A 27,172-nucleotide genomic window follows, 5' to 3' on the forward strand; every position below is an offset into this window, starting at 1 on the left:
CTTTCCTACTGCTAACTCTGGGGTCTTTTTGTTCTTTCTCTAATTGCTTTAGGTGTAAGTTTAGTTTGTTTATTTGAGATGTTTCCTGGTTCTTGAGGTAGGATTGTATTGCTATAAACTTCCTTCTTAGAACTGCTTTTGCTGCATCCCATAGGTTCTGGGTCATTGTGTTTTCATTGTTATTGTTTCTAGGTATTTTTTGATTTCCTCTTTGATTTCTTCAGTGATCTCTTGGTTATTAAGTAGTGTATTTTTTAGCCTCCATGTGTTTGTATTTTTTATAGATTTTTTTCCTGTAATTGATATATAGTCTCATAGCTTTGTGGTCAGAAAAGATACTTGATACGATTTCAATTTTCTTAAATTTACCAAGGCTTTTTTGTGATCCAAGATATGATCTATCCTGGAGAATGTCCCATGAGCATTTGAGAAGAAAGTGTATTCTGTTGTTTTTGTGTGAAATGTCCTATAAATATCAATTAAGTCCATCTTGTTTAATATATCATTTAGAGCTTGTGTTTCCTTATTTATTTTCATTTTGGATGATCTGTCCATAGGTAAAAGTGGGGTGTTAAAGTCCCGTACTATGATTGTGTTACTGTCAATTTCCCCTTTTATGGCTGTTAGCATTTGCCTTATTTATTGAGGTGCTCCTATGTTGGGTGCAAAAATATTTATAATTGTTATATCTTCTTGGATTGATCCTTTGATCATTATGTAGTATCCTTCTTTGTCTCTTGTAATAGTCTTTGTTTTAAAGTCTATTTTTTCTGATATGAGAATTGCTATTCCAGCTTTCTTTTGATTTCCATTTGCATGGAATATATTTTTCCATACCTCACTTTCAGTCGCTAAGTGTCCCTAGGTCTAAAGTGGGTGTCTTGTAGACAGCATATATATCGGTCTTGCTTTTGTATCCGTTCAGCCAGTCTATGTATTTTGGTTGGAGCATTTAATCCATTTACATTTAAGTTAATTATTGATATGTATGTCCTATTACCATTTTCTTAATTATTTTGTGTTTATTATTGTACGTCTTTTCCTTCTCTTGCATTTCCCGCCTAGAGAAGTTCCTTTAGCATTTGTTGGTGGTTTAGTGGTGCTGAATTCTCTTAGCTTTTGCTTGTCTGTAAAGGTTTTAATTTCTCCATTGAATCTGAATGAGATTCTTGCTGGGTAGAGTAATCTTGGTTGTAGGTTTTTCCCTTTTATCGCTTTAAATATATCCTGCCACTCCCTTCTGGATTGAAGAGTTTCAGCTGTTAACCTTATGGGGATTCCCTTGTGTGTTATTTGTTGTTTTTCCCTTGCTGCTTTTAATATTTTTTCTTTGTATTTAATTTTTGATAGTTTGATTAATATGGGTCTTGGCTTGTTTCTCTTTGGGTTTATCATGTATGGGACTCTCTGCACTTCCTGGCATTGACTGACTATTTCATTTCCCATATTAAGGAAGTTTTCAACTATAATCTCTTCAAATATTTTCTCAGTCCCTTTCTTTTTCTCTTCTTCTTCTGGGACCCCTAAAATTTGAATGTTGGTGCATTTAATGTTGTCCCAGAGTTGTCTAAGACTGTCCTTAATTCTGTTCATTCTTTTTTCTTTATTCTGCTCTGCAGTAGTCATTTCCACTATTTTATCTTCCAGGGTGCTTATCAGTTCTTCTGCCTCAGTTATTCTGCTATTGATTCCTTCTAGAGAATTTTTAATTTCATTTATTGTGTTGTTGATCATTGTTTGTTTGCCCTTTAGTTCTTTCAGGTCCTTGTTAAACGTTTCTTGTATTTTCTCCATTCTTTTTCCAAGATTTCAGATCATTTTTACTAGCATTACTCTGAATTCTTTTTCAGGTAGACTGCCTATTTCCTCTTCATTTGTTTGGTCTGGTGAGTTTTTACCTTGCCTCTTTATCTGCTGCATATTTCTCTGTCTTCTCATTTTGCTTAATTAATGTGTTTGGGGTCTCCTTTTTGCAAACTGCAGGTTCGTAGTTCCTGTTGTTTTTGGTGTCTGCCCCCAGTGGTCTGGGTTAGTTCAGTGGGTTGTGTAGACTTCCTGTTGGAGGAGACTAGTGCCTGTGTTCTAGTGGATGAGGCTGGATCTTGTCTTTCTGATGGGCAGAACCTCATCTGGTGGTGTGTTTTGGGGTGTCTGTGACCTTATTATGATTTTCGGCAGCCTCTCTGCTAATGTGTGGGGTTGTGTTGCTAGTTGTTTGGCATAGAGTATCCAGCACTGTAGCTTGCTGGTTGTTGAGTGGATCTGGGTCTTAGCATTGAGATAGAGATCTCTGGGAGATTTTTGCCTTTTGATATTACATGGAGCCGGGAAGTCTCTGGTGGACCAATGTGCTGAAGTCAGCTCTCCCACCTCAGAGGCCCAGGTGTGACACCCGGCCAGAGCACCAAGACCCTGTCAGCCACACGACTCAAAAGAAAAGGGAGTAAAATAAATAAATAAAATAAAATAAAATAACGTTATTAAAATAAAAATAATTATTAAAAATAAAAAAATTAAAAGGTAATAAAAAAAAGAAAGAAAGAAGGAAGAGAGCAACCAAACCAAAAAACAAATCCACCCGTGATAACAAGCACTAAAAACTATACTTAAAAAAAAGAAAAAGAAAAACAAACAATAAACAAAAAAACGGACAGACGGAACCCTAGGACAATGGTAAAAGCAAAGCTGTACAGACAATATCACACAAAAAAGCATACACATACACGCTCACAAAAAGAGAAAAAGGAAAAAAAAATCTATATATTAAAAAAAGGAAGAAAGCAACCAAATCAATAAACAAATCTACCAATGATAATAAACTCTAAATACTAAACTAAGATAAACATAAAACCAGAAACAAATTAGATGCAGAAAGCAAAACCCAAGTCTACAGTTGCTCCCAAAGTCCACTGCCTCAGTTTTGTGATGATTCGTTGTCTATTCACGTATTCCACAGATGCAGGGTACATCAAGTTGATTGTGAAGATTTAATCTGCTTCTCCTGAGGCTGCTGGGAGAGATTTCCTTTTCTCTTCTTTGTTCGCACAGCTCCTGGGGTTCAGCTTTGGATTTGGCCCCGCCTCTGCATATAAGTTGCCTGAGGGCATCTGTTCTTAGCACCCACAGGACGGGGTTAAAGGAGCAGCTGATTAGGGGGCTCTGGCTCACTCAGGCTGGGCAGAGCAGAGGTACGGAATGTGGGGCGAGCCTGAGGTGACAGAGCCTGGAATGATGTTGCAACAGCCTGAGGCGTGCCATGTGTTCTCCTGGGGAAGTTTTCCCTGTTTCATGGGACTCTGGTAGTGGCTCCTGGGAGGGGAGGTGTGGATAGTGACCTGTTCTTGCACATAGGCTTCTTGATGGCTGCAGGAGCAGCCTTAGTGTTTCATGCCCGTCTCTGGGATCCGTGCTGGTAGCTGCAGCTCACGACAGTCTCTAGAGCTTGTTTAAGTGGTGCTCTGAATCCCTTCTCCTTGAGCACCCTGAAACAATGGTCTCTTGCCTCTTAGGCAGTTCCAAACTTTTTCCCAGACTCCCTCCAGCCTAGGTGTGGTGCACTAGCCCCCTTCAGGCCCTGTTCATGCAGCCAACCCCAGTCCTCTCCCTGGGATCTGACCTGCAAAGCCCGAGGCTCAGCTCCCAGCCCCCACCCACCGCAGCGGGTGAGCAGACAGGCCTCTCAGGCTTGTGAGTGCTGGTTGGCAGCAATCCTCTGTGCAGGAATCTCTCCGCTTTGCCCTCCACACCCCTGTTGCTGTGCTCTCCTCCACGGCTCCGAAGCTTCCCCCCTCCGCCACCCGCAGTCTCCACCCGCGAAGGGGCTTCCTAGTGTGTGGAAACTTTTCCTCCTTCACAGCTCCCTCCCAGAGGTGCAGGTCCTATCCCTATCCTTTTGTCTCTGTTTTTTCTTTTTTCTTTTACCCTACCCAGGTATGTGGGAAGTTTCTTGCCTTGTGGGAAGTCTGAGGTCTTCTGCCAGCATTCAGTAGGCATTCTGTAGGAGTTGTTCCACATGTAGATCTATTTCTGCTGTATTTGTGGGGAGGAAGGTGATCTCCACGTCTTACTCCTCCGCCATCTTGAAAGTCTCCTAACATGAGTTTTTCTAATGGACCTGTTTTGGAAAATAGTTCAAACTCAATGTCATTTTTATAATTTATATACTCTTCCCAAATTTTGTTTTACACTTTATATTTTCTTAAATTCTGTTTACATCTTTAAGTGCTAACTTCATACTTTACTACTAACCACGTTTAGCCATATCAAGAAAGGAAGGGAAGGAGGGAGAGAGATGGGGAGAGAGGGAGGGAGAGAGTGAGGGAGGAAAGGAAGGAGGGTAGGAAAGAAATAGGAAAAAATGAATAGCACTAGCCAACTGTTCTTGATAAACCCAAACAGAAAATATGATCAACAGACAATATCTAATATAGTAAACAGACTTTATGCACATTTGTAATTTTTGTGAGGCCCTTTCTACTAACTTAAGATTTATGCACATAACGCAAGTTGGTTCTCATGAGTAAAACTGCAAATGAAAATTCTCATTTTTTAGAAGACTTGTAGGCATAATAAATAATTCATTCATTTAATGCTGTTCTCTGGTATGTGTCCATATGTATACAGTATTTTACAATGAAAATGCAGTTGGATTCATGTTTGTGATTACACATTCATGATTAATGGCTGTGAAGGGTACAATTATAGTGATTATACTTTTAACTGGTTATCATATACAAATGTGACAGTTTTTCCCATAAATGCATACAGATGAATAAGCAATCAAAGTACACATTCTTTCTCCAAAAACGTAAAGCCTTCTGATAACAAAAATTAATAGTTGAAGTTCTAACTCTACAAAGCAAGAAATGGAAAACGATGTTATTTCCCAAGAAGAAATCATTTCATTCTCTTTTTAACCTTCAATTCAAATGCTCTGTGATTTCTTTTCATTTAGAAACCTTATTCTTATTTTTGCTTCTTGATGTTACATATGGTATGATAAACTTCTCCAAGTGTTGCATACTGCACAAAACTTCTGACATGTAGCATAAAGGACAATGATTGGTATCAAAAATTTGGGTTGAGTGCAGCTCAGCCCAACTTGTCTTTACTCTTATTGCTGTATATGTGTTCTCTTCCTGCCTGTTATGTGGCAGTCAGGCTCTACTTTCTCTTTCTAGCCCCTTTGACACTTGATTGCCTCATCTCCCCTTCATCATCATCTCTCTAATCCAAGGAAATAGACCTGCCCTTTGTCTCGTTTCTCAAGGATCATACTCGCCATTGAATCCATACTAATGAGTTAATTTCTATAAATTTGTTGCCTTTTCTAGTAGGAACTGTAGAGTTTAGTTAAGACTTCTTATAAAAAATGAAGGCCTCCCCTCCAAAGGAGTGAGAATTTCAGGAACTGACATAAGATAATTAATATATGGTCAACTGAAACTTATAGTACCTTAGAAAATATGCCAAAGTAAGGGCTAGCTGCCTTTTGTGACCAAGCTTGTATAGCACAACATTTAGTAAAATAACAAAAAAATGAGAGAATGAAAGCACTTCTGGAACACTTTATTTTAACCAGATTTACATTTACAGCTATGCAGTATGAACTTCCCAATGTCATCTTAAATCCTTTCTGAAATAAGGCAAGCAAGAAATAAACAATAAATAATAATGAATTAATAATCTCATTATAAAACACTTTAATTATTATATTTTTTTATTTTAAGAGCTTTTATTCTCCTTGATTTTAGTGTTTCTCTTTCACTTACATTGAAGAACTTAATATGTTAATAAACACAGGATTATGACCAAGAAAAAAATTCATGAGATCTATTTTAAAACCTTTAGACTAATCTCAGTAATAATTATCAATAGAATCTTATTAGAACTTTTCCCTATATGTTATACTTTTTTCTTATTATAATGCTCTGCTGTCATCCATAGCCATTATTAATAAAATGTTAAATAGAGTTTTCACAGATAAGTTATATTTAATTAGGTTTTAATGTCTGAATTTTAAGAATCTTGTCTCAATTATTTTTTTGCAGACCTATCTTATTATTGCAGTCTTGATAAATATTGATTTTAATTTTATGGCAGTTGATATTTCATTTGGTAGTTATTTGACTGACTCATTTGTTCCTTTCCCTAGATTGCCTGTGCCGTTTTTGCTGCTCTCTTACATTTCTTCTTCTTGGCTGCCTTCACGTGGATGTTCCTGGAGGGAGTGCAGCTCTATATCATGCTGGTGGAGGTTTTTGAGAGTGAACATTCACGAAGGAAATACTTTTACCTGGTCGGCTATGGGATGCCTGCGCTCATTGTGGCTGTGTCAGCTGCAGTAGACTATAGGAGTTATGGAACAGATAAAGTGTGAGTTTACGTTTTCTTTCCTTTTTTTCCTCTTTTAAAATCTAGTTGAAATTGAAACTTTGCATTTTCTCAGAAGCTAAGGTCTTTATATCACTTCACAGCAATAAACAGCAGAACTGTAGAAGCAAATGGAGATAATTCAATTCATGGCTTGTACTTTTGTTATGATGTAAAGAGAGAAAAAATATTCCTGAGATTGAACATCTACATCACAACCTTGAGTAATTATAAAAGGATGATACTTTTAATATCTTTCAGAGCGTTGAGACATTTGTCAAATGAAGAGCTAGCTGTATTAAAGATGTGTATTCAGAGGACAGTGTAGTCCATGACTTTAATGGCTTCTCTTCTTCCTGACATGTCAATTCTAGTCACTAGAAAGTAACAAGTATCATTAACAGAAAGATAGAGCATATGAGCAGGGGCAGCTTGTGTTTTCCTTTTTTCCCCTAGGTGGCTATTGGGGTACAGTGATGACCTTTATTTTCAACATACCTTCAAATTGGTGAAACATACCCATAGAGATGATCAGCATACTTATGGAAAGAAATTCAGTGAAAAATATTTCAGTAATCCACATCAATATAATAGTTAGGATCCTGAGAATGAATGAGTTTCAACAGAAAAAGTTTAGAAAGAAGACCAAAATAGATCTCTGATGAATACTCACATTTAGAACATAGATTGAGGAGGGAGAATAAAAATAAAGAAAAGAGATGACCAGAGCCTTAAAAGAGAACCATGGGGAAAGTGAGAAGAAAGTTTCAAGGTGGTATTCTCTGTCCATTTATCCTTTGCAACAACTATTTTGGCAAAGTGCTGGAAGCAGAAGCCAAATTGGAAAGTGTGAAGAGATAAGTCAGTGACAACGAAGTAGAGTCTTCAAGTGTTATCTACAGCCTGAAAAAGTTTGATTGAGAAATAGTGAAAATATTAATTCATGGTAACAGTAATGAAGAAGGATTTTTAAAAATGAAGTCCCAAAATATCTAGGGTGGGAAGACTCAAGTTGGTAAGAGGAGATTAGTAGAGAGAAAGTGTCTTATGCCTCATTTGTATTAAATATATATATAGGCTGAATGAAAAGAAAAGGTCCTAGGGGGATAGAAAGACATAAGATTAGACATAAGATGAGAAAAATGTTGATTTAGTACTGAAAGTGGCCTTAGAATTCACCTAGTCCAAGGTATTATTATTATTTTATTTATTTATTTATTTTTTTTGCGGTACCCGGGCCTCTCACTGTTGTGGCCTCTCCCATTGCGGAGCACAGGCTCCGGACGCGCAGGCTTAGCGGCCATGACTCACGGGCCCAGCCGCTCCGCGGCATGTGGGATCTTCCCGGACCGGGGCACGAACCCGTGTCCCCTGCATCGGCAGGCGGACTCTCAACCACTGCACCACCAGGGAAGCCCCAAGGCATTATTTTTATAGATGAAAAAAAATCAAGAACCAGATAAATTAATTGCCTTATCCATGGTGATGGAGGTAGATAGTGGCAGACATGTGATGAAATAAGTCAGGCTTATTTCCACTAAAACTAGGATGTTTTTGAAATAGGAGATGACCCCTGTCTTCTGAGGTGTGAAGGAAATAACAGAAAAGATAAATTTGGAAGTGGAGGAATTTTTCCATCAAATAGGAGATGCTGATTTTTGAGTGAATAGGTGAGGTCACACTGAGAGAACAGATTTGAAAAGCTCTGAAATGAGCACTATGGAAAATGTGTTAAGGAGCCAATTAGACATTAATAAAACGATTTCCAAGCAGTAGTGTAGGCTCAGATGAGGTTAGACAACATCAATTGTACAGAAGTTAGTAAGCCAAATTTCATGACTTTTCACCAGCAGTCAGCAGCCTGAATATGCTGGCAATAAAGCAGCTCATTTCCCAGAAGAGAAGATTCAGAAGGAGGCAACCAAAAGAGGACTCCAGAGTTATAGGGAGCATAGTTAAAATAGAATATACGTTGGTGTAGAAGCACCAACAATACGATTAAAAGAAGACCATCTCGGGCTTCCCTGGTGGTGCAGTGGTTGAGAGTCTGCCTGCTGATGCAGGGGACACGGGTTCGTGCTCCGGTCCAGGAAGATCCCACATGCCGCGGAGCGGCTAGGCCCGTGAGCCATGGCCGTTGAGCCTGCGCGTCCGGAGCCTGTGCTCCGCAACGGGAGAGGCCACAACAGTGAGAGGCCCGCGTACCGCAAACAAACAACAAAAAAAGAAGACCATCTCGCTTCTGTTGAATTTTTTTCTTGAGTACAGTGACAAGCTACATAAAACAATTTGTCTAAATGTAACTAATAGTAATTATTTTTTAATCTAACATTTGTGAATTGTGGTAGAATCTGAGGTCATTTTGTGTATCCCAGTGGCAATCATGGACCAGATTAGGATTAGGTAAAAATATTGCCTGTATTTGCTCCTAAAGACATTTTAGGGGAGGGGGATTAGATCATAGAATTTAATAAAAAACACCTTTATTGATATAATTTGCATACCATAAAATTCACTCTTTTAAAGAATACAATTCAGTTGTTTTTAGTACATTCAATTTAGGCATCCATCACCACTATCTAATTTTAGAATATTTTTATCCCCTCTAAAAGAAGCCCATTAGCAGTTACTGCCCTTAGATCATAGGATTTTACATTTTAATTAATGCATTTTCTCTCTAATGTATTAAATTGACTGATATTGTTATTTGTGACCTATACTATAAATATTGTCCTTATATAGTTCAATTTTGCTCTCTTGCAGTTCTTGACTTGCTTTTATTTTTGTTTCCTGTTGTTTTTTCTCTTTAGATATTTGCAAATTTTCCTATTACTGAACTGAAAACTTGTTTGCTTTATGTTATAGTCATTTATTTTGAAAGAGAGGTCATTTTCTGGATAGCAGGAATCTATCTTTTCTTAGAATCAATACTATGGAGTCTCTTGTGATTTTTTTAAAGTTTCGGTCATCATCGCTTTAATTTCCTGCACCATAACTGGAAGATCTCATTTACTGACATTATCACTTTGTGAGAAAGGAGGCTAATTTTTTTCCCAGGCATTGATTTAAAACAAGCCTTAATAATGGTTCAGTTTCACCATTATGATTTTTCCCAACACAAAGAGAAGAAAAACAGATACAGATAAAATAAATGGTAAATGAAAGAGGGATAGTAAAGGATAGGGAAAATTGCACTAAAATTCTTTCACAGGTGGGCATAGAGCATTTAGTGTCTCATTTGTGCATTTTCAATAAATTGTCCAGAGAGACAAAACTTCAAAATACATGGAAAAAAGATATAACTTCTTCCTTTGGGAATTCATCCAACTCAACATCTATACAGTGCTGTTTTGCCCATTGAGGAAGCAGGTGTTGAAAAAGAAACATTATTCAGTCATTTGTATTTACTTGATAAGCTGAAAGGAAGAGATCATGTTTCCGTCAGGAGTTTAATCAAGATATTGTCTCAAATAAAAATATAAGCAATGAATTTTTATACACTGGAAGGATTTCTGCATATAGAATTATGTATTTTGTTCCTTATTATTAAATCTGTTTTTGTTTTCTGGTTTCTGTTACTATTGTTTATTTCTTTTATTTCAAGTGGCATTTCCTACTTCCTGCTCATCACATTTGGGGGCTTTTTGGTTTGTTTGCTTGTTTTTGTCAGTGTTACCTTCTTATGTGCTACATTGATTTTTTTAAATACAAATACGTAAAGTCTACAGTCATAAATAAACTGGAATTAGCCAGAATTCAGAGACATAGTGTCACTCATTTTCTGTAAATTCTTATTAAGCTTAATACAGTAAATTTGTATTTCTCGGAAGTCTATTTTACTTATTTTTGGAATTTTGTTATTATTACATTTTTACTTCTTAGTCTCAACCACTTGGATTACATCAAGACTAAAACCACTGAATACATATTACAGTAATCCAAATAACAAATTTATCTTTCTTTTCTCTCCTCTTAATGTATTTTATTATAATAACAATGAGGTTTTATTTCTGAAACCTTTAATAATAATAATAGCTTACATTTCTAAAAAGTAGAGAATCGTATCAATGGTAGGAGATAAAATTAGAGACAGAATTGTTTTTGTAGGTTAAATAAATATTATTTTGATACAGATAGAGGTAACTATCATATTCCATTTGGCTGAAGGATTATGATGTGTTTTTCTATGAAATGTTATTAGGGCTATTGAATTGATTATTATGTAGAAAACACATACTCACACATAAAGCATACATAATTTGATTTTGAGAAGTTGCTTAGTTTGCCATCAATTTGCAATATTTGTAAGAGAATCTCATTATTTTCTGATGTTATTGAATGAAATCTTTTTATCTGTATTGACATTATTCTCGAGATAATTTACTTAGAATTACATTTAGTCACAATTATCAGACACTTAAAAAATCAGATTAAAGGTCCAATACAGTCACTAAAAAAAAAAAATTCAGCTAGTGGACCACAGGTCTAAATTGCACTGACTATGGGGTGTTTTCCATTTTCTCTCTGTTTTTCTATCTACCATTAGTCTCTTATACTGTTATTCATATGAACATTCAGTGAAGCCTTCCATGGGGTTATAGCTCAAAGGGAGAGCATTTGACTTTGGTGAAGCTGTCCAATATGATACTGTCAAAAAATAAAGGCTGGCATTGACTTAATAATTCAAACACAATTGATATGGAAATTCTGTGCTAAGTACTTTGATTTTATGACCTGAAACTAATTAGTTCATGTAAACTTTAATTACCGCAATATTACCTCCAAAAATGCAAACTGTTTGAACAGTTAATTTTTATTCAAAGGGAAAAAATTGCATTTATAGTTTATAGCACTTTCCTTGAAATCTAACTTTATGACAGAAAAAGCAGTGGTTAAAGTCATGGGTAGATTGGAAAAGGACTGGAAGTAGGTTCCAAGAAGAGGAGAAGGGAGGGTGCTGGGAAGGAGTAAAGCTCAGAGAATAGCCCAGAAATTAAAATGTGGGCTCAAAAATTGGTAAAAGTTTTCTGAAAGATGTTGATCAGGTCATGAACATTTATAATGGACCAGAAAGAACATCCTTGAGTTCTAAAAGCATAACTGAGCTTTTAAAAATAATTGAAATCAATTTTATGATCTGAAAATTATTATAAATCATCTGTTAAGTCTTAGATTTATCTTCTTAGCTCACTAGCTTAACAACAGCTCCTAAAGGAGTAGTCTCTCCTCTGCTAGTTAAAAGCCCCCCAATTTCTTTATTGCCACTTCATTCTCTAACCAGCATAATCATTTGGGTAGAAGAGTGATTATTGATTTTTAAAATACTAGGTTATATTATTATCCAAGAAGGAGCTGAGCCAAGGAACATTAAACTTGATAGTATCTGAAAGTTATATGCGTAGTTTTATTCAATAGATTTTGCAATGCCTAAGCACCTCATCCAACTCATAGAACATTATATATTCATCTGAAATATTTCTCTAAGCATGTTATTATATGTAAAATATTCCTACTTGTAACATTGTGTTGACATGAAGCATTTACCTTACTAAATATTTATCACCAGACACGTTTGACTTTAGGTTGGCCAGTGAGAAATAGTACAGATAATTAAGAAGTATTTATCATTGACATATATCAAGATAGTCATTCAATATGTGTATGGGGAATGCTCTGTATGTTATATGTTCTGTCGTTAAAGCCAAGAGCACATTTTATGTGTATGTATATCAGAGACTGAGGGCTTATTGTATCATAATTTCATCACCCAGGAACCCTATGACTGGCATAAGATTATCACCGTATATAAGAATTTGGGGTTGAGCATAATTTTTTTGGTTAAGTAGTTATCCACTCCGGAGCCTATATAAGAGAACATCAGGACTGCTGTCCTGTTATTTAGAAAATATAATTGAAGTCAAATATGGAACTTAAGTTCTTACTGGAACCAAAGAAGTATTTATAATAACTTCCACATCTAGAGATTACCTTTCATCATAATTTCACCCTCTAGAAGGTTACAATCAAAAAGACAGCTAATGACACATATTGGTGAGGATGTGGAAAAATCAGAATCCTCATATATTTCTGGTGACAATGTAAAATGGTGCAGCTAACTACTTTGGAAAAGAGTTTGACAGATCTTCAAAATGCTAACATTAGATATCGAATGACCTAGCAATTCCACTCCTAGGGATTTACCCAAGAAAAAATGAAAACATAGGCTCATTCAAAAACTTTCACATGAATATTCATAGCAACATTATTCATATTAGCCAAAAAAGTGGAAACCCCCATATCCATCAGTTGAAGAGAAGATAAACAAAATGTGGTATATCCATATGATAGAATATTACTTGGAAATAAAAATGAAGTATTGATACATGCTACAAAATGAACACAATTTGAAAACATTATGTTAAATGAAATAATCCAGTCACAAAAGACTACACATGTATGATCCCATTTGTACTAAATGTCTAGAATAGACAAATTCTTAGAGACAAAAAGTATAGTAGTTACTAGGACTGGGGAGAGGGTAGGGAAGCCAGTACCATACCAAGGGAGTGAATTTGGTAGAGACAATGGAAGGTGGCTGTAGATAGGTACAAGTTTTCATTCTGGTGCCATGAAAATATTCTAAAATTAGATTACAGTGATCATTTCCCAACTTTTAAATATACTAAAAGCATTGAATTATATACTTTAAATGGATGATTCAGAGTATATAAATTATACTGCAATAAAGCTGTTTAAAAATACTAAAATTTTTACTGACTTTTCAAGAGATCACCTTATATTTGGAAAGATCTAATATTTTTACTTGGGACATATTTCAACAATCTGTGCTTTATGTACAGCATATAAATTTCTCATCTACTCATTGAGAATTTATCATTGTCAACAAAACTATAGCTTTTATTTATTTTATAACTTGTATGTTCATTCTTTTTGAGAAACACATATTAGGTTCAGGGACTTTGGAGTCAGGTAGACTAGAACAAAATTCAGGCTCAACTAATTATTAGCCATGTGGCTGTGGGCAAGTCAGTTTGACTTTCTAATCTGTAACATGGTGGTTATTATATAAGTACCTTGCAAAACTACTGCAATATTTTAAACTGTGTGTGTATGAGTAAATACATATGTATATGTATGTGTGTGCATATATATGTATATATATTTAAGTATACATGCATGTAAAATGTTTGGCATGTATAAGCATTTATTAAATTATAACTATTATTATTACTGGTACTATTATTTAGCTGATGAAAATGAAGGAATACAAACTTTATGATTAGCAACATTGTTTTAATTATAAATTAAATTATATTAAAAGCATCCATTTATAAGAGTAGTGATTACAATTCTTATGCTACTGCCTCCTGTTATTTCAAGCAACATGGGACCATGGGAATTATTCCAACATTTAATATTAATAAATTATAACACAGCACTTTTCTTACCTTTGTAGTCCACCATAAACTTATAGGATGTATTTTGCTGAAGAAATAATGAAACACTTATTTTTTAAAAACATACTGGGGGGAATTCCCTGGTGGTCCAGTGGTTAGGACTCCATGCTCTCACTGCTGAGGGCCCAGGTCCAATCCGTGGTCAATGAACTAAGATCCCGTAAGCCATGTGGCACGGCCAAAGGAAAAAAAAAAAACATATTGGGTGCATGAAGACAACCTAACCTATATTTGATGTATGAGATCTAGTTTTGTGTTCTAAAATTCAAAATTGTAGCTAAACCACAAATGCCAGTCTTGAGTACCAGTGATCACACTCCATTCCTGCATTACTCTGCCAATCTTTTTTCCAGTTCATGCACTTGCTCACAAAGTATTTCAATATTAGATGCATGAGTGTGCTGTGATACAAATGTCATTTTAAAACCCTTAACAGATGTATTATGCAGTAAGCTTAGAACTAGAGTTATTATGCTTGAAGTGTGTATCTGTCCCTTTTCCTCTTCTCTTCCTTCTTTGTTGCCCCAATTCTCTTTATTCCTTCTTTTTTCTCTCAATCTTGCCAGATATTTGTAGTACAAATATAGAAAGATCTACATATGCTACAGAGAAAAGAAGAATGTGTAGTTTACAAACTCTCATAAACAACCTGATATAATTAAACCCTATAAATTTCATGGTCTATCAGTCACAAAGATTGTTTACTGGTTACATTTAATACTCAACAAGGATAGTTTAGTCCGTGATTTAGGTCCTGTAGAAAATGAAGCAAATATCATTGTTAATTTACATTACTTCAAAAAATTGGTTAATGGTCAGATGTCCGCTTTGATAAGAGTGAATTAAACAGGCAAAAAAATACAATATCCCAAGGCATCTTAATGGAACAATGTTAAACTAACTTTGAATAAGGAACTACACTCTGGTAGTGTTACTGGTACCTAAAAACATTATAAAACATATGTTTTAGGTGACATTTATATATGTTGGGCAATTGGTCTTACTACTTTTTAGAATACAGAGCCATGCCTTTTTTAAATGACTGATGATAGAAAAATGGTGAGGAGTATTTTAGTAGGAGAAGAGAATTAACTTTAGAAGTATGGTTTTCTGTTGTCCTGTTTTGAGAAATTAATTTATTTCATTGTTTTATTTTTCTGTTTTCTGAGTAAACCTAAAGGTAGTACTTGCTTAATTGGTAATTAACATTTTTACAGGAGACTGATCCAGATTTCAACACCTTTATTATTATTTAATTTGCAGTGATGTTTCTTATATTTTGGAAGAAAATAATTCTGGAAGAGCATAATAATTTATCCATGCAGATTAGTATCAGTTGTTTAGAGTATTAAACCAATAAACCTGAATTAATGTAGTAAGACTTTATCAAATATATGGCAATATATGCTGATTTTATAATTTTTTAAAAATTGCTACAAAAAGAATTTCAGTGACATCTTTGTATAGGTAAATGGGAGAAAAAGTAAAGGTTTATGGTATGTGACAAGTTCTCCTTTGAATTCCAGAATGTATCTGGTCTTGTAAGATTTTTCAGTCTTGATTCAAATAAGCATGTAGTGTCATCAGAATGCATTTGCTCTTTCAACAGCGGGTTATCTCTTTTATTACAGTACTGATATAAACATAATTTATAGATTTTATGTATATGACAGAAGTTCATTTAAAAAAAGAATTGATATATCTTAAAAATTAAACAAAAGTAGCCTATTAAAATTAATGATTTCACAAATTAAATGATGCTTAGTGGATAAAGGCAATTTTCAGATAAATTGTATTTTTCAATGGCAGGTCTATCTGGCCATTTGCAAGTTGGACTTTATTATGTTTAGTACAATAAGCTGTTCCTTTATAGCATTTGTTTCCCCTTAATCAGTGGTTTTGCATTGTATCTAAGTGACATTGAATGGCCTAGACTTAGAGAATACTATGAGGTAGGATGTATGTGCCCAGGCATGTAAAAACACACACATAATACAGTCGGCCCTCCGGATCCATGCATTCAGCGTGAATGGATATGGAGGGCCAGCTGTAAGGCACTTGAGCATCCATGGATTTTGGTATCCACGGGGGATGCTGGAAACAATTCCCCATGGTTTCTGGTCTGTACTCTCCCTCACCTTAAAGCCAGGGTGAATTCTTTCAACATTGGCACAGGAAACTCAGGGCACAAATCACACAAACTTTTAAGGTAGTTAATGGGAAAGAGGAAATACAGACAGTTTTGAGAAAGCCAGCATGCGGCCAAAAACAGCAGGTATGGCCATATGGCAATTGAATTAGAAAAGGGATTCTTGCCATACTGTGGTCCAGAAGGTAGTCAAGCCCAGGCAGCCATCAAGGAGAGAGGATTTATTTAATACATGTTAAGTGTTTCATATCGCCTCTTTCACTGTTCAGTTCCTCAGAGAATTGAAATCTGTTGTACTGAATAGATATTGAAGAATTTTCTTACAGAAAAAATAACTTCTAAAGTCATTTCACTTCTACATTTAGAGATCACTATGCCAAAAGCACATTTATTTCCAAATAAAGCATTTGCAAAACAAAGACCTTTTCGAAAAATATAAAAGTTTTGTAAGGCTAAAATTTAATGACATTATTTTATTTTAACAACACATTTGGTGAAATTATGTAAATTTTTTAAATTCTCTACTTTATCCAAGACATTCTGTAATATTGTAGTTAAAATTGTTTGTCTAAGAAGTCATTAACCTGTAGAATAACAGTTTTCATAAATTCTTGAAATACATTTTCCTTTGAAAACAGCTTGCTGAAAATGTGTTTTGGTTCTCACATTAGCTCTCTAAAACTTGTCTGACCTACAGAAGAACAGGGGCTGTACTATTAACAGTCATTCTTAAATGTATTATTAGTATATCATGCTGTTACAATTTCAGCAACATTCTTGGACTCTGGTGTATGTGTTTGTGTGTATGTGTATGCTTTTGTATGTTTTAATTTGGGAATGTGTCCATGATTTGTCCTTTATTGTCCTTATCTTGAGGGAAAATGTGGTCTTTGTTGAGGACGCAGAGAGACCCACAAATATTTCCCCTTCTCTGGTCTCCACGCAACACACACACACTCCTTTGTTATTAGGGCGGTAACAAACTAGCCTCTGGTCAGAATGAAGACAATGTTCATATTTCAACCTTTGTGTTCTCTGGTTTGTTTCTCCTTATTGGCAATACCACACTCTTATTTTCCATGACCAAATTTTTTGAACAACAGCACAACAAAAAGATAACCAATTACTCAAACAAACTAATGGTTAATAGTTTAAGTATTGATTGCCTCCCTAATAACATTTTTTCAAATTGGATTATTATGTTTATTTTGAATAAAGAGAAATTATATGTCTATGTAAAAAATATGAACTTGTAGTCAGTTTCTTATTGGACTGCAAATATTATACTCCAGTTGAAATTAGTTTACATATATTTAACTTAATAGAATAAGGCCAGATTTTCTTGTTTTGAAATCACTTTTTTTCAGGGCATTTGGTTATTTCTTTACTTAAAAATCTAGCTTCTAACCTTTTCCAAAAAAATTCAAGTTACATAAAAGTAAAAAAAAAAACATAACAAACATCACTGCCTCTATCACTCAAATGTTAAAACTATTAGTATTTTGGCACATAGCTTTCAGTAATTACTAAAATAAAGCACATGGCTAAAGCCTCTTTCATCTGCTTCTGGTCCTCTGTACTCACATATGAGAGGCAATCACTAATCTGAGTTTGATGATTTTTCCCATTTCATTAAAAAAATTGCATACATATATGTATCTGTCAAAAATATGTGTATTATAGTTCAAAGATGTATAGATTCTTCACTTTACTTTTTCACTAAACTTTGTTACTGTGGTCTATTCTATTGACATATAAAGATCTACTTCCTCCCTCTTGACTATTTTATAACATTTCATCATATGAATAGGGAACATTTTATTTATTTATTCCTGTATTGACATATATAAAGTTCTTTCTACATAGCTTTTCTGGTATTCCATTATTGCTGAGGTTTAAGTAACAGTTACATAATAATCAGAAATACTTACATACTTTGGATTTGCTCTTTTAGACCACTTAGCAAAGCACTCTACTGTTTTCCACTGGAGATGTTTTCTTTTTTAATTATGCCTCAAATATAGCCAAATGGCAAATAATTCAAGATATGATTTTTAACATCAAATGTAATTTGTTCAAAATTTACATTAATCTTTCTCATAACTAGTCACTTCCATTTTGTCTCCCTGTCATCCTGAAGAATGAAAATGTAATTTCCCAGAGGCTTTAAGAATTGAGGGAGTATTAAATGTAACTGAAATTAAGTGATTAATAATTTACTTTTGGGTCATGAATCAACTTCATGGGATGCTAAGGATAATTTGCAACCCCAGAAGCACTAGCAGTAACAATGCACTTTTTAAGACTTAAGAACTCTCAAAGGTTGGCTGCCCAACCTAATTAAACTTCAGTTTTCTGATACCAAATTTATTTCTTCTTTATCCTGAATTTCCTCAGATCTTCTTGACAGGAAAATGTCACTTTACCTGACAGCTGATAGACAGGTTATGTAGCACCATAATTGGAGAGAAAAAGATAGCTTAAAGCTACTCGATTTAATGGCTATATGTATGGCTTTTTCTTTCTTTCTTTTTCTTTTTTTTAAGGTTTCTATGACAGACACAAAAGGCCCTAGCAAATAGGCCCAGTGCCATTTTTTTCCTGCTTCCTCTAGGGGTGATTATCTTACTCCATCAATAGTGCTGTCAGAAATTGGGCACATAATTCAGCATTTAAATGAACAAGCAATGTAATATTTCCTGTCTCCCAGTGGAATGCTTTGCAGCTCACATTCTTCTCTGTCACTCGCTCACTCTTGATGTATGTCCCATATCCAGTCCTTGAATGCCTTCTCTTCCTTGTGTTTCATTGCAGATGTTGGCTCCGACTTGACACCTACTTCATTTGGAGTTTTATAGGACCAGCGACCTTGATAATTATGGTAAGAACTCCTAATTAACTATGTGTTTCCCAGGTCAAGAAATAAAACTTTCACTATCCTTGTGCTGTCTATCTTTAATTTACATAGAGTAATTTTGGGAAAGCATGTACTTATTTGACCCTATATAACTCAAGCAATTAGACACTCATTATAGTCTACTTTTATATTGTAAAATACTTAATCAAAACCCTTGGGAGAAGAAAACATGCATTTGCAAGAGCTTATGCAGTACTGTGGCTCCTCAGGGGCCTGATCTAGCATAATCCATTTCGTTTTATAGGTTTTAAACAGTGATGACTTTGTTTGACAAAGAGTACATTTTCTTTCTTTTTCATTTGGATAATTTGAATTATGAATGGAAACAGAAATTGGAAATGTGGCAAAATAACCTTCCTGTTCCTTCCAGTTTTGTTTTTATATAAATCTCAAAAGCTTTAAAATTTAAGAGGATTTCACTTGAGAATAAGTAAGTTAGATAAACATTCTGGAATCATACTTTCTTTTTTTTATTTTTAAATGCATAATATCTTGATTTCAAATATGCATTATTTATCCTAATTGAGATACTATTGGTAGTGTATTATTTATATACTTACCATTTTAAAATACAAAATAGCCCCAAGTTCTGGAATATATAAACGAAGCAGGTGACAAGGGCAATTCAACATGTGCTTTTCTATACAGTTTACATATGTGTGATATTTGAAATGTACACTGGAGCTTTTATTTTGTTTTGTTTCAAATCATATGTTCTCTCTTGGTCCAGTGATATAACAATGTCAGTGGGGGTTCCCTCTACTTTAATCCTAATTTGTTGTAGCATCAAAATTTAACCAGCATTTTTATAATCCTTTTGACCTAGCTATTCAAAAATATTATGACTTTTGTATTTATGTTTTGTAATGTAGCACTTGAACAGTAAATTAAGGGCCATGTTTAAAGGGTAGCTATAGTAACATACCTGGAATAATTACTGTCTTTTTAAAAAATATATACTTGAAAAAAATATATATATACTTGACTTAGCTTTGTCTTGCAGTTTCCATATCATCATTCCAACTGCTGCTGATTTTGTATGTGTGTGTATTTGGCATAGCAGTGCTTTGTAACTCATTGGTATCCCGAGTTCCCAAACTGGCCTCTTGCTTTTACTAAAATACTAGGCAGTCATCTATGATCCAATTCCTTTATAAGTGTAGGAGAGCTAATTTCCCAGAACAACTCATCTGTCATAGAGAATACACTTACTTTTTTTCTACTCCAGTTATGCAATATAACAGTACCTTTTACATTCCAGCTTAATGTAATCTTCCTTGGGATTGCTTTATATAAAATGTTTCATCACACTGCCATTCTGAAACCTGAATCGGGCTGTCTTGATAATATCAAGTAAGTGATTTTTCTTTTTCTTTTCTTTAGTCTACCTTAGTTTGATACACTAAACTATCCCTACTTTTCATTGTATTGAAATCTTATGGCAAAATTATAAGGATCAGTGTGTTGTCTTTGCTGAATAAGATCATTTATTGACTATTGAGGTGACTTGATCTGCCTGAAACTAAGTATAGTGAAGTTCTGTCTTCAAAGAAACTTTTCCCCCTAAATTCTTATTTACAGTATGATAAGTTTTTATTAGATGCATTTATTTATTTTGTCCAGGAAACAAAGTTGCTGTGTCTGGGCAGACTATTTTGTTAGAGCTATAACCACACCAGTACTCAACACGCCATCTCTCCCTTCAGAGCAGTGTGAAGAGAGTGAGATGGTGGCACCTGCAAGTACCAAAAGGGGGATTTTTACACCAGAAGAGAGGAACCCTGAAATTATTAACCTGGGTGTTTGCAGAGGAGCTGTTGTACAGCTGCCCTCCTCTCCTCCTGAGAGAGAAAAGGAGACCTCAGCTCCCTAATGTAAAAATCCTATTGTATACATATATATGGCTCCAGGTTGTACCCCCTTTGAAATGTTAACATTTACCTCTTGGGAAGTAAATCTCTCCATAAGACTGTCACTACCTATTCCATCATCTTTTAATTCCTAAGGTTCATCCTTTAACCCAAATTCTACTTTTTTATCCTCAAAAACCTGAACCATGCAGAGATATGAAAATATCCACAATCCTTTCCTCACTAGTAGTACTTCTTTTATATATATGCAAAAAGAAGACAATTTACATTTTCTGGGGGAAAAAAATAGTTCTTTAGTGTAACCAAAAATTTTGTCTTATTCCCTTAGAGGCTGTGACACTTGAGAAAGAGTAATGTGAACATGTACTTTAGTCATTAATATATATTCTATATTAAGTAGCATTTGTATATGATTTGCCTGTGCTATGTGTTAACTTGGTTAAATGTTTTTATTTAAATGAATGCACTTTCAGAAGTTTCATGAGGTCTCCTGTGACTTTCATGTGCTACTGACATTCTCCTTGAACTACCTCAGATAGCAGCTATGTCACCCATTTTTCATCCTCCTACATTCAGTGCCTGACATAGTTCCTTGCCCATAGTAGGCCCTCAATGAATGTTTATAGACTAAAGTAATACATTAAAGACTGTAGTGACAGAAGTGTATTGACATTAAGTATTTAATTTTGTTTAAGGGGTCATCTGTCTACATTAGTTGAAAAGGTAGCTAAGGAATTAGAAAAAATAATGTAATGGAGCAAACTAGAAGTTATCTACTATGAGTAATAGTCTTTTGTACTTCTTAATGTTGCTTAGTTGAGTCATTATACTGTTGAATTATGTACAACTAGACTGCCCTTCTAAAATGCAGTATTAGTTCCTTGGACCGTTTGCTCCTGATAATATTGAATTTGGATTGTTAAATAGGCACATAAAATATAATTTCTTTATCTTATCATACTTATACTCACTTTAGTATAAATTGCATCCTTATATCTATTACTGTGTAATATAAAACAAAATGCATATAATACTCTATTATCATTTTTGTTATGCTTTTAAAGTACTATCAGAAAGAAGTGAATAATACTTTTTTATGTAACAGCTTTTACCAGATTAAAAATTTCAAAAAGGCCTTGTACTTAATATAGTCACATATTTAAAAGATAGATTTGTATTCTCATTATTCGTATGTATTTCTTTAGGTAATATGGGTTGAATGTCTGTGATACTACTATTTAGAAAAACAAACACACAAAAGCTAATAAACACATTTAATGATATTGATGGCATCAAACTTTATATTACAAATCAAAATAAAGCCTTAAATGAGACTGTCTTGATTTGAATTCTGTCTAAACTGCTTTATAGTTTATAGCCTTTGGAAAGTTTATTTAACCTTGCTCAGGCTTCCTATCCTCTTTAAAATGGGTATAATAATGAAACATACCCAGCCATCAAATGCACAGAGGTATGTAATCAGCCTTTGATGATGCTTTTTAAGGAAAAATCAATAAGGCTCAAGGAGAGAAATTAAGTAGCTATTAGAAAGAATATGCAGCGTGGTTTTAAGATGGAAAAAAAGGGGATATAGGGCTTCCCTGGTGGCGCAGTGGTTGGGAGTCCGTCTGCCGATGCGGAAGACGCGGGTTCGTGCCCCGGTCTGGGAGGATCCCACGTGCCACGGAGCAGCTGGGCCCGTGAGCCATGGCCGCTGGGCCTGCGCGTCCGGAGCCTGTGCTCCGCAAGGGGAGAGGCCGCGGCAGTGAGAGGCCCGCATACCATTAAAAAAAAAAAATGGGATATGGATATGCTGATGGGAAGGAACCAGTAAAAAAGTGGTTAGAGATAGAGGAAAGGAAATCAGTGTTATAGTCATGACCTGAGGAACTATAGGGAATGAGAACCAGAATAGCGGGAGAGTAATTCCACTCCATTCAATTTCATGAAGGACACTTTTCTGCTGAGATAACAGAAGCCAGCTAGGAGGATCCTTTTCTACTCAGACTAGATAAAATAAATAATAGGCGTGATGTAGATATGTGGTGGAACCAGGGTAGAGCAGTAAATTGAGGGATTTCTTCCTACTCTCCTCTACAAAGTAGGAAAAATGATCATCTACAGGATATGAGAGCATGCAGGAGAGAGATAAGAAGAGAGAAATCTCAAGAAAATAATCCTTAGAACTTTCCAGAATCTGAAGGACATTTTATTTCATTTAAAATATGTTAACTATTTAATAAGTGCTTGTAAAAAAATCACCAGGGCATAACTGATAAGGAAAGAATTTAAGAAAGGTTTAAGCAGAACACAAAATTTGGCATCCTTTTTGTTTTTAACAAAAATAAGGATCTGTATAATATGAATTTTTAAGTGATATTGGGTGATGTGAGAGTATTTTAAAGACATAGCATCATTTATTTGCAATGTCTTCTTTTTTTAGTATAGGGAAAGGGCATAAAAGTTAATAATGTTTTCTTGGGGTTTTTTTTGTAAAGTGATGAATAAGATGCACCACCTTGGGCAGTTTATTGAGAAAATAAACTCACCATATAAGGCCTTTTGCTGGTCAGTGTCTTTCTAAAACCATTCATTTATCAAGTATTTGTTACTTTAATTACACACATTCTTTCACATAGAAATATCTTCTTTATCTAAAATGTGTTTGCTTCTCCCCATGTTCACTACCTTTTTGGCCACCATGAACTTCTGCAAAGCTGCTTCAGTGGTCTCCTGACAGTTTTCCCCATACTGATTCTTGCTCCTACCTTCATTAGCTAGAGTGATCTCTTGAAAAGTTTAAATCTGATTATGCAACTCTCTTGGGTAAAACTCTTCAGTGATTTCCAGTTACTCTTACACTAAAGTCCAGACTTCCTACCATGGCCTACTTAGCCTTCCTGGTCTAGTTGTCCCTTTTTAAGCCATGTGTCCCTCTGGCCATTCTGGGTGTAATCACTTGTGCTTCAGGTCTTATCTGCTGCTACTCTACAGATTTTCTTTTCCCTAACACTGCATGGCTAACTCTAATTTACTCTAATTAATTTGATTATTATTTTTAAATAATTTAATTATATTTTAATTTTAAATTTACTTCACAGTCATCATAATAAACACCTTTTGATATTAGTGTAAAACATTCATTTCGTTGGCTCATTACTATATTAATGATATACTCTGGGAAAAAATAATAATAGAGTAAATTCCTATAGTTAACGTGATTACAGAGGAAATGAGGTACTCCAAGTCTCAGATTTAACTACAAAAGTGCTTAAAACTAAATAATGCATTTCGGTTTGCTGTTTGCTTACTTGTCCTTTGTCTTCTTTTCATCAAAATAGGTAATTATATTTGGAGGAAAAAAGTAATTCCAGTCATTTGAATTTTCTGATTTAATTTCAAACAAGTTGAAATTGGAGCTTACAGTAATCATAGCAAAAATCTAATCTAGTTCTTAAAAAATAATATAAATAAAACAGTTAATGAATTATCAGTACAAAATTAATTTATAGTATCGCTGTAGTATTATGACAGTTAGAACTTTAATTCTTGAGGAGCATTTATAGCACGCTTGACATTTAACTTAGAAATAAAAATTGATCATTTCTGTAGTTATCAACTACTTCTCTTGTTGAAAAAATATTTAACAGCATCACAAGTACTTTGCAGAATTAAAAGAAATAATAGAAGCTTTTAGGGCTAAGAAAGAAAATTGGTGCCCGTATGGAGAGACAAGGAATCTACTAAGCTTCCCTTTCCTATGTCTGACCCTTTGCCCTTTTCCAGGGACAGACTTCTGCATCCAAGATTCTGATTTTGACCTAGCCCAGTTTTCCAATTTCTGGTATCTCCCCTTAACTTGGGTTTTACATGAGTGATGGGCTGGCAAACACAATGTCAGATCTTTTAAAGAAACACCTTTCACTTTCCTTCTTTCCTCCCTGTGCTCTAATTGCTAAAAGAAGGTGTAGTGCTAAAGAGGAGCAAAAAATCGTGTCATACACAGTTTCAATTTGGATTTCAGTTCAGTCCTGTGATGGTTATATGATCTTGCAAGTTACATCATGGCTCTCAGTCTCAGTATCTCCTCAGAATTGGGAATAATTGATTCTACTTTGTAGAGTTTTGCTATAATTAAATATAATCATATATGTATAGCATACAGCTCATAATTCAGTATTCATACAGTATGGTTTGATTATTTTTAACCACTCTACGTGGAAATATATTGCTGCCTTTGGTTCTCTGTGTTTTCCTTAGTGAAATTTGCTCAACCTCTTATCAAAATCTCATTAGAATTTGACTGGCTTTGTTTCTTATGTAGTGTCATAAAGAATTTGCCTGTTATGATCCTTTTTTTTTTCTTAAGCCAAAGTTATCCTATTATGAAAGAATTGGCTCTAGGAGTGAAATGCTCATTTGATTAATAAATAGGAAATTCTGTAGTTAGCTCTAAATTAAAAAAAAGAAGTGTCTCAGTGAACTTGGGCACCTGCCATACATAATGAAATCTAAGAAGGCTTCTGAGTAGCTTCAGGGATGAATAGAAAAATGTTTTGCCTTACCAGTATCCATAATAACTTATTTATTCCTTAAGAAGGTAACTTTTGCTTTGTACTGTGTTTCCAGATATTGGTAGAAACAGTTAAGTAATTTAGCTTGACTAGTATTACATTAGTACTTCATGGAGTTAAATGTGGCAGGGTTCTAAAAAATTGAAGGTGAAAAAGCAGAATGATATAATCCTGAAAAATGCAACAACATCACAAAAAATTGTCAATGCTTTAATTTTTCTTCTTTATATTAATATATTAAGATGGAATTATATATATATGGCCTGCTTTTCAAAATGGTAACATTTTGATACCGTAGTCAGAGCAATATCTTAAAAAGAGTTTGATCCTTTATGAGAACAGTAAACCTAGTTCTGAATTATACTTAATAAAAATATTCATCCACTTCAATGTTTTCTGGATGAGTTTTGAGGAAAATATTTATAGTACTTTCTCATTCTTCTTAAAATATTAGCTAGTGATGTAAAAAGGTTGAAATATTGTTTTGGGTTTTTAAACAGGAAGCTCAGTATAGTTTATATCGTCCATGCCGACTTTTAAAAAAAAAGTTATGTCTCCATTCACTTGACTTTATTCGTTGTTTACCTTCCACCACCAAAACTACTCAATTTAAATGAAAACATCACAAATTTCTAATTATTTTAAAATATTTCTAAATATTTAGAGATGTGTTTTAAAACTGTCACGTCTTATAAAAAGATTCCAGGGCCAACACACTATACTGAAGATGTGTTTTTTTCCAAACCTTTTTAATCAAATATACTTTTCAACACACACACACACATTGAACACTTTAGTTCTTGAGTCAGAACTAATAATTGATTTATTTTATTCATTGTTATAAAATACTTTTTAAGAAATTCTGAAAGGAATATCATCTGTTATCTCATTTTCCCCACCTTTCCTCCATTTCCTTGTTCTGTGGTTAAATATCACTGGAAATGTGCCATAACATTATCATAAATGATCCAGGTGTATTTGAAAAGTAATACAATCTAAACAGCACTGTTTGGAGCCCTGTGTATTGTTGACACCACTAGAGTCGCTTCAAATAAGTTAAGAACTTCCTTAGGTATTACTTTAGTTACTCCTTTGCTGATTAACTTAATTTCAATTAACAAGCATCTAACAATCACTTCTATGGAAAATGAACTGTAGCCACTGGCTCACAAAGCTGTACATTCGCCAAGTATTGTTGCCAATCTCATTGTATTATGCGTTTTACGCTGTAGTTTTAACTTTTCTGAAATGTTAAAAGTGTTAGTCTCTGTTTTGAGGCTTTCTCTTTAAAATGTATTCAAATCCCTATGTGATCTTTCTAGGAACCAGGTGTTTTATGTATCACTGTATTTGGCATACTTCATACTCTGGGAGCTGACACTTGAGAAAAAAACAGTTTGAAGGATGACTGTCACAGGCACACTGGAACTGTTACGTGTTATACCTTGAGATCAAATAATTCTTTCACTTTTCCCCAAAATAATTAGGTTTATATCAGAATTAGGACAGTCAGTTGCAGCCTAAGGATGAGAGACTACCTAAGGGAAAAATAATTCTTCTTTATGAGAAAAATGTAAAATTTAGCAGCTCCTGTGTTCTTTATATGTGGCTGGAGTCAGATTTCCTTTGTATCCTATATGAAATGTGCAGTCAGCTTTGGGAAAGCTTGGTAATCAGAATTGTATTATGAAACCAAAATTTCTGAAGTAATCGTACACACAACAGCAAAATTAATCTAAAATAAGTAGTCATAATAAGGCTGTAGTTTTTCCCCCCAAATAGTTCAGAGCAAATATTCACTTAAACTTTTA

At 34.4% G+C, this 27,172-nt stretch overlaps 1 protein-coding gene across 23 annotated transcripts in view; it reads left to right on the plus strand.

Annotated features, from left to right (window-relative positions):
• The window catches only part of ADGRL3 (adhesion G protein-coupled receptor L3), an 867,440-nt gene that overhangs the window by 767,954 nt on the left and 72,314 nt on the right, over positions 1-27,172 (plus strand). For all 23 annotated transcript variants that reach the window (XM_079920009.1, XM_079920003.1, XM_079919994.1 and 20 more), the window contains 3 exons: positions 6,155-6,375; positions 18,814-18,880; positions 20,178-20,269. In XM_079920009.1, coding sequence (XP_079776135.1) covers positions 6,155-6,375; positions 18,814-18,880; positions 20,178-20,269 — 380 coding nt within the window. The remainder of the gene's footprint in view (positions 1-6,154; positions 6,376-18,813; positions 18,881-20,177; positions 20,270-27,172) is intronic.

The sequence above is a fragment of the Stenella coeruleoalba genome, assembly GCF_951394435.1.
Source record: "Stenella coeruleoalba genome assembly, chromosome: 4".
Lineage (NCBI taxonomy): Eukaryota > Metazoa > Chordata > Mammalia > Artiodactyla > Delphinidae > Stenella > Stenella coeruleoalba.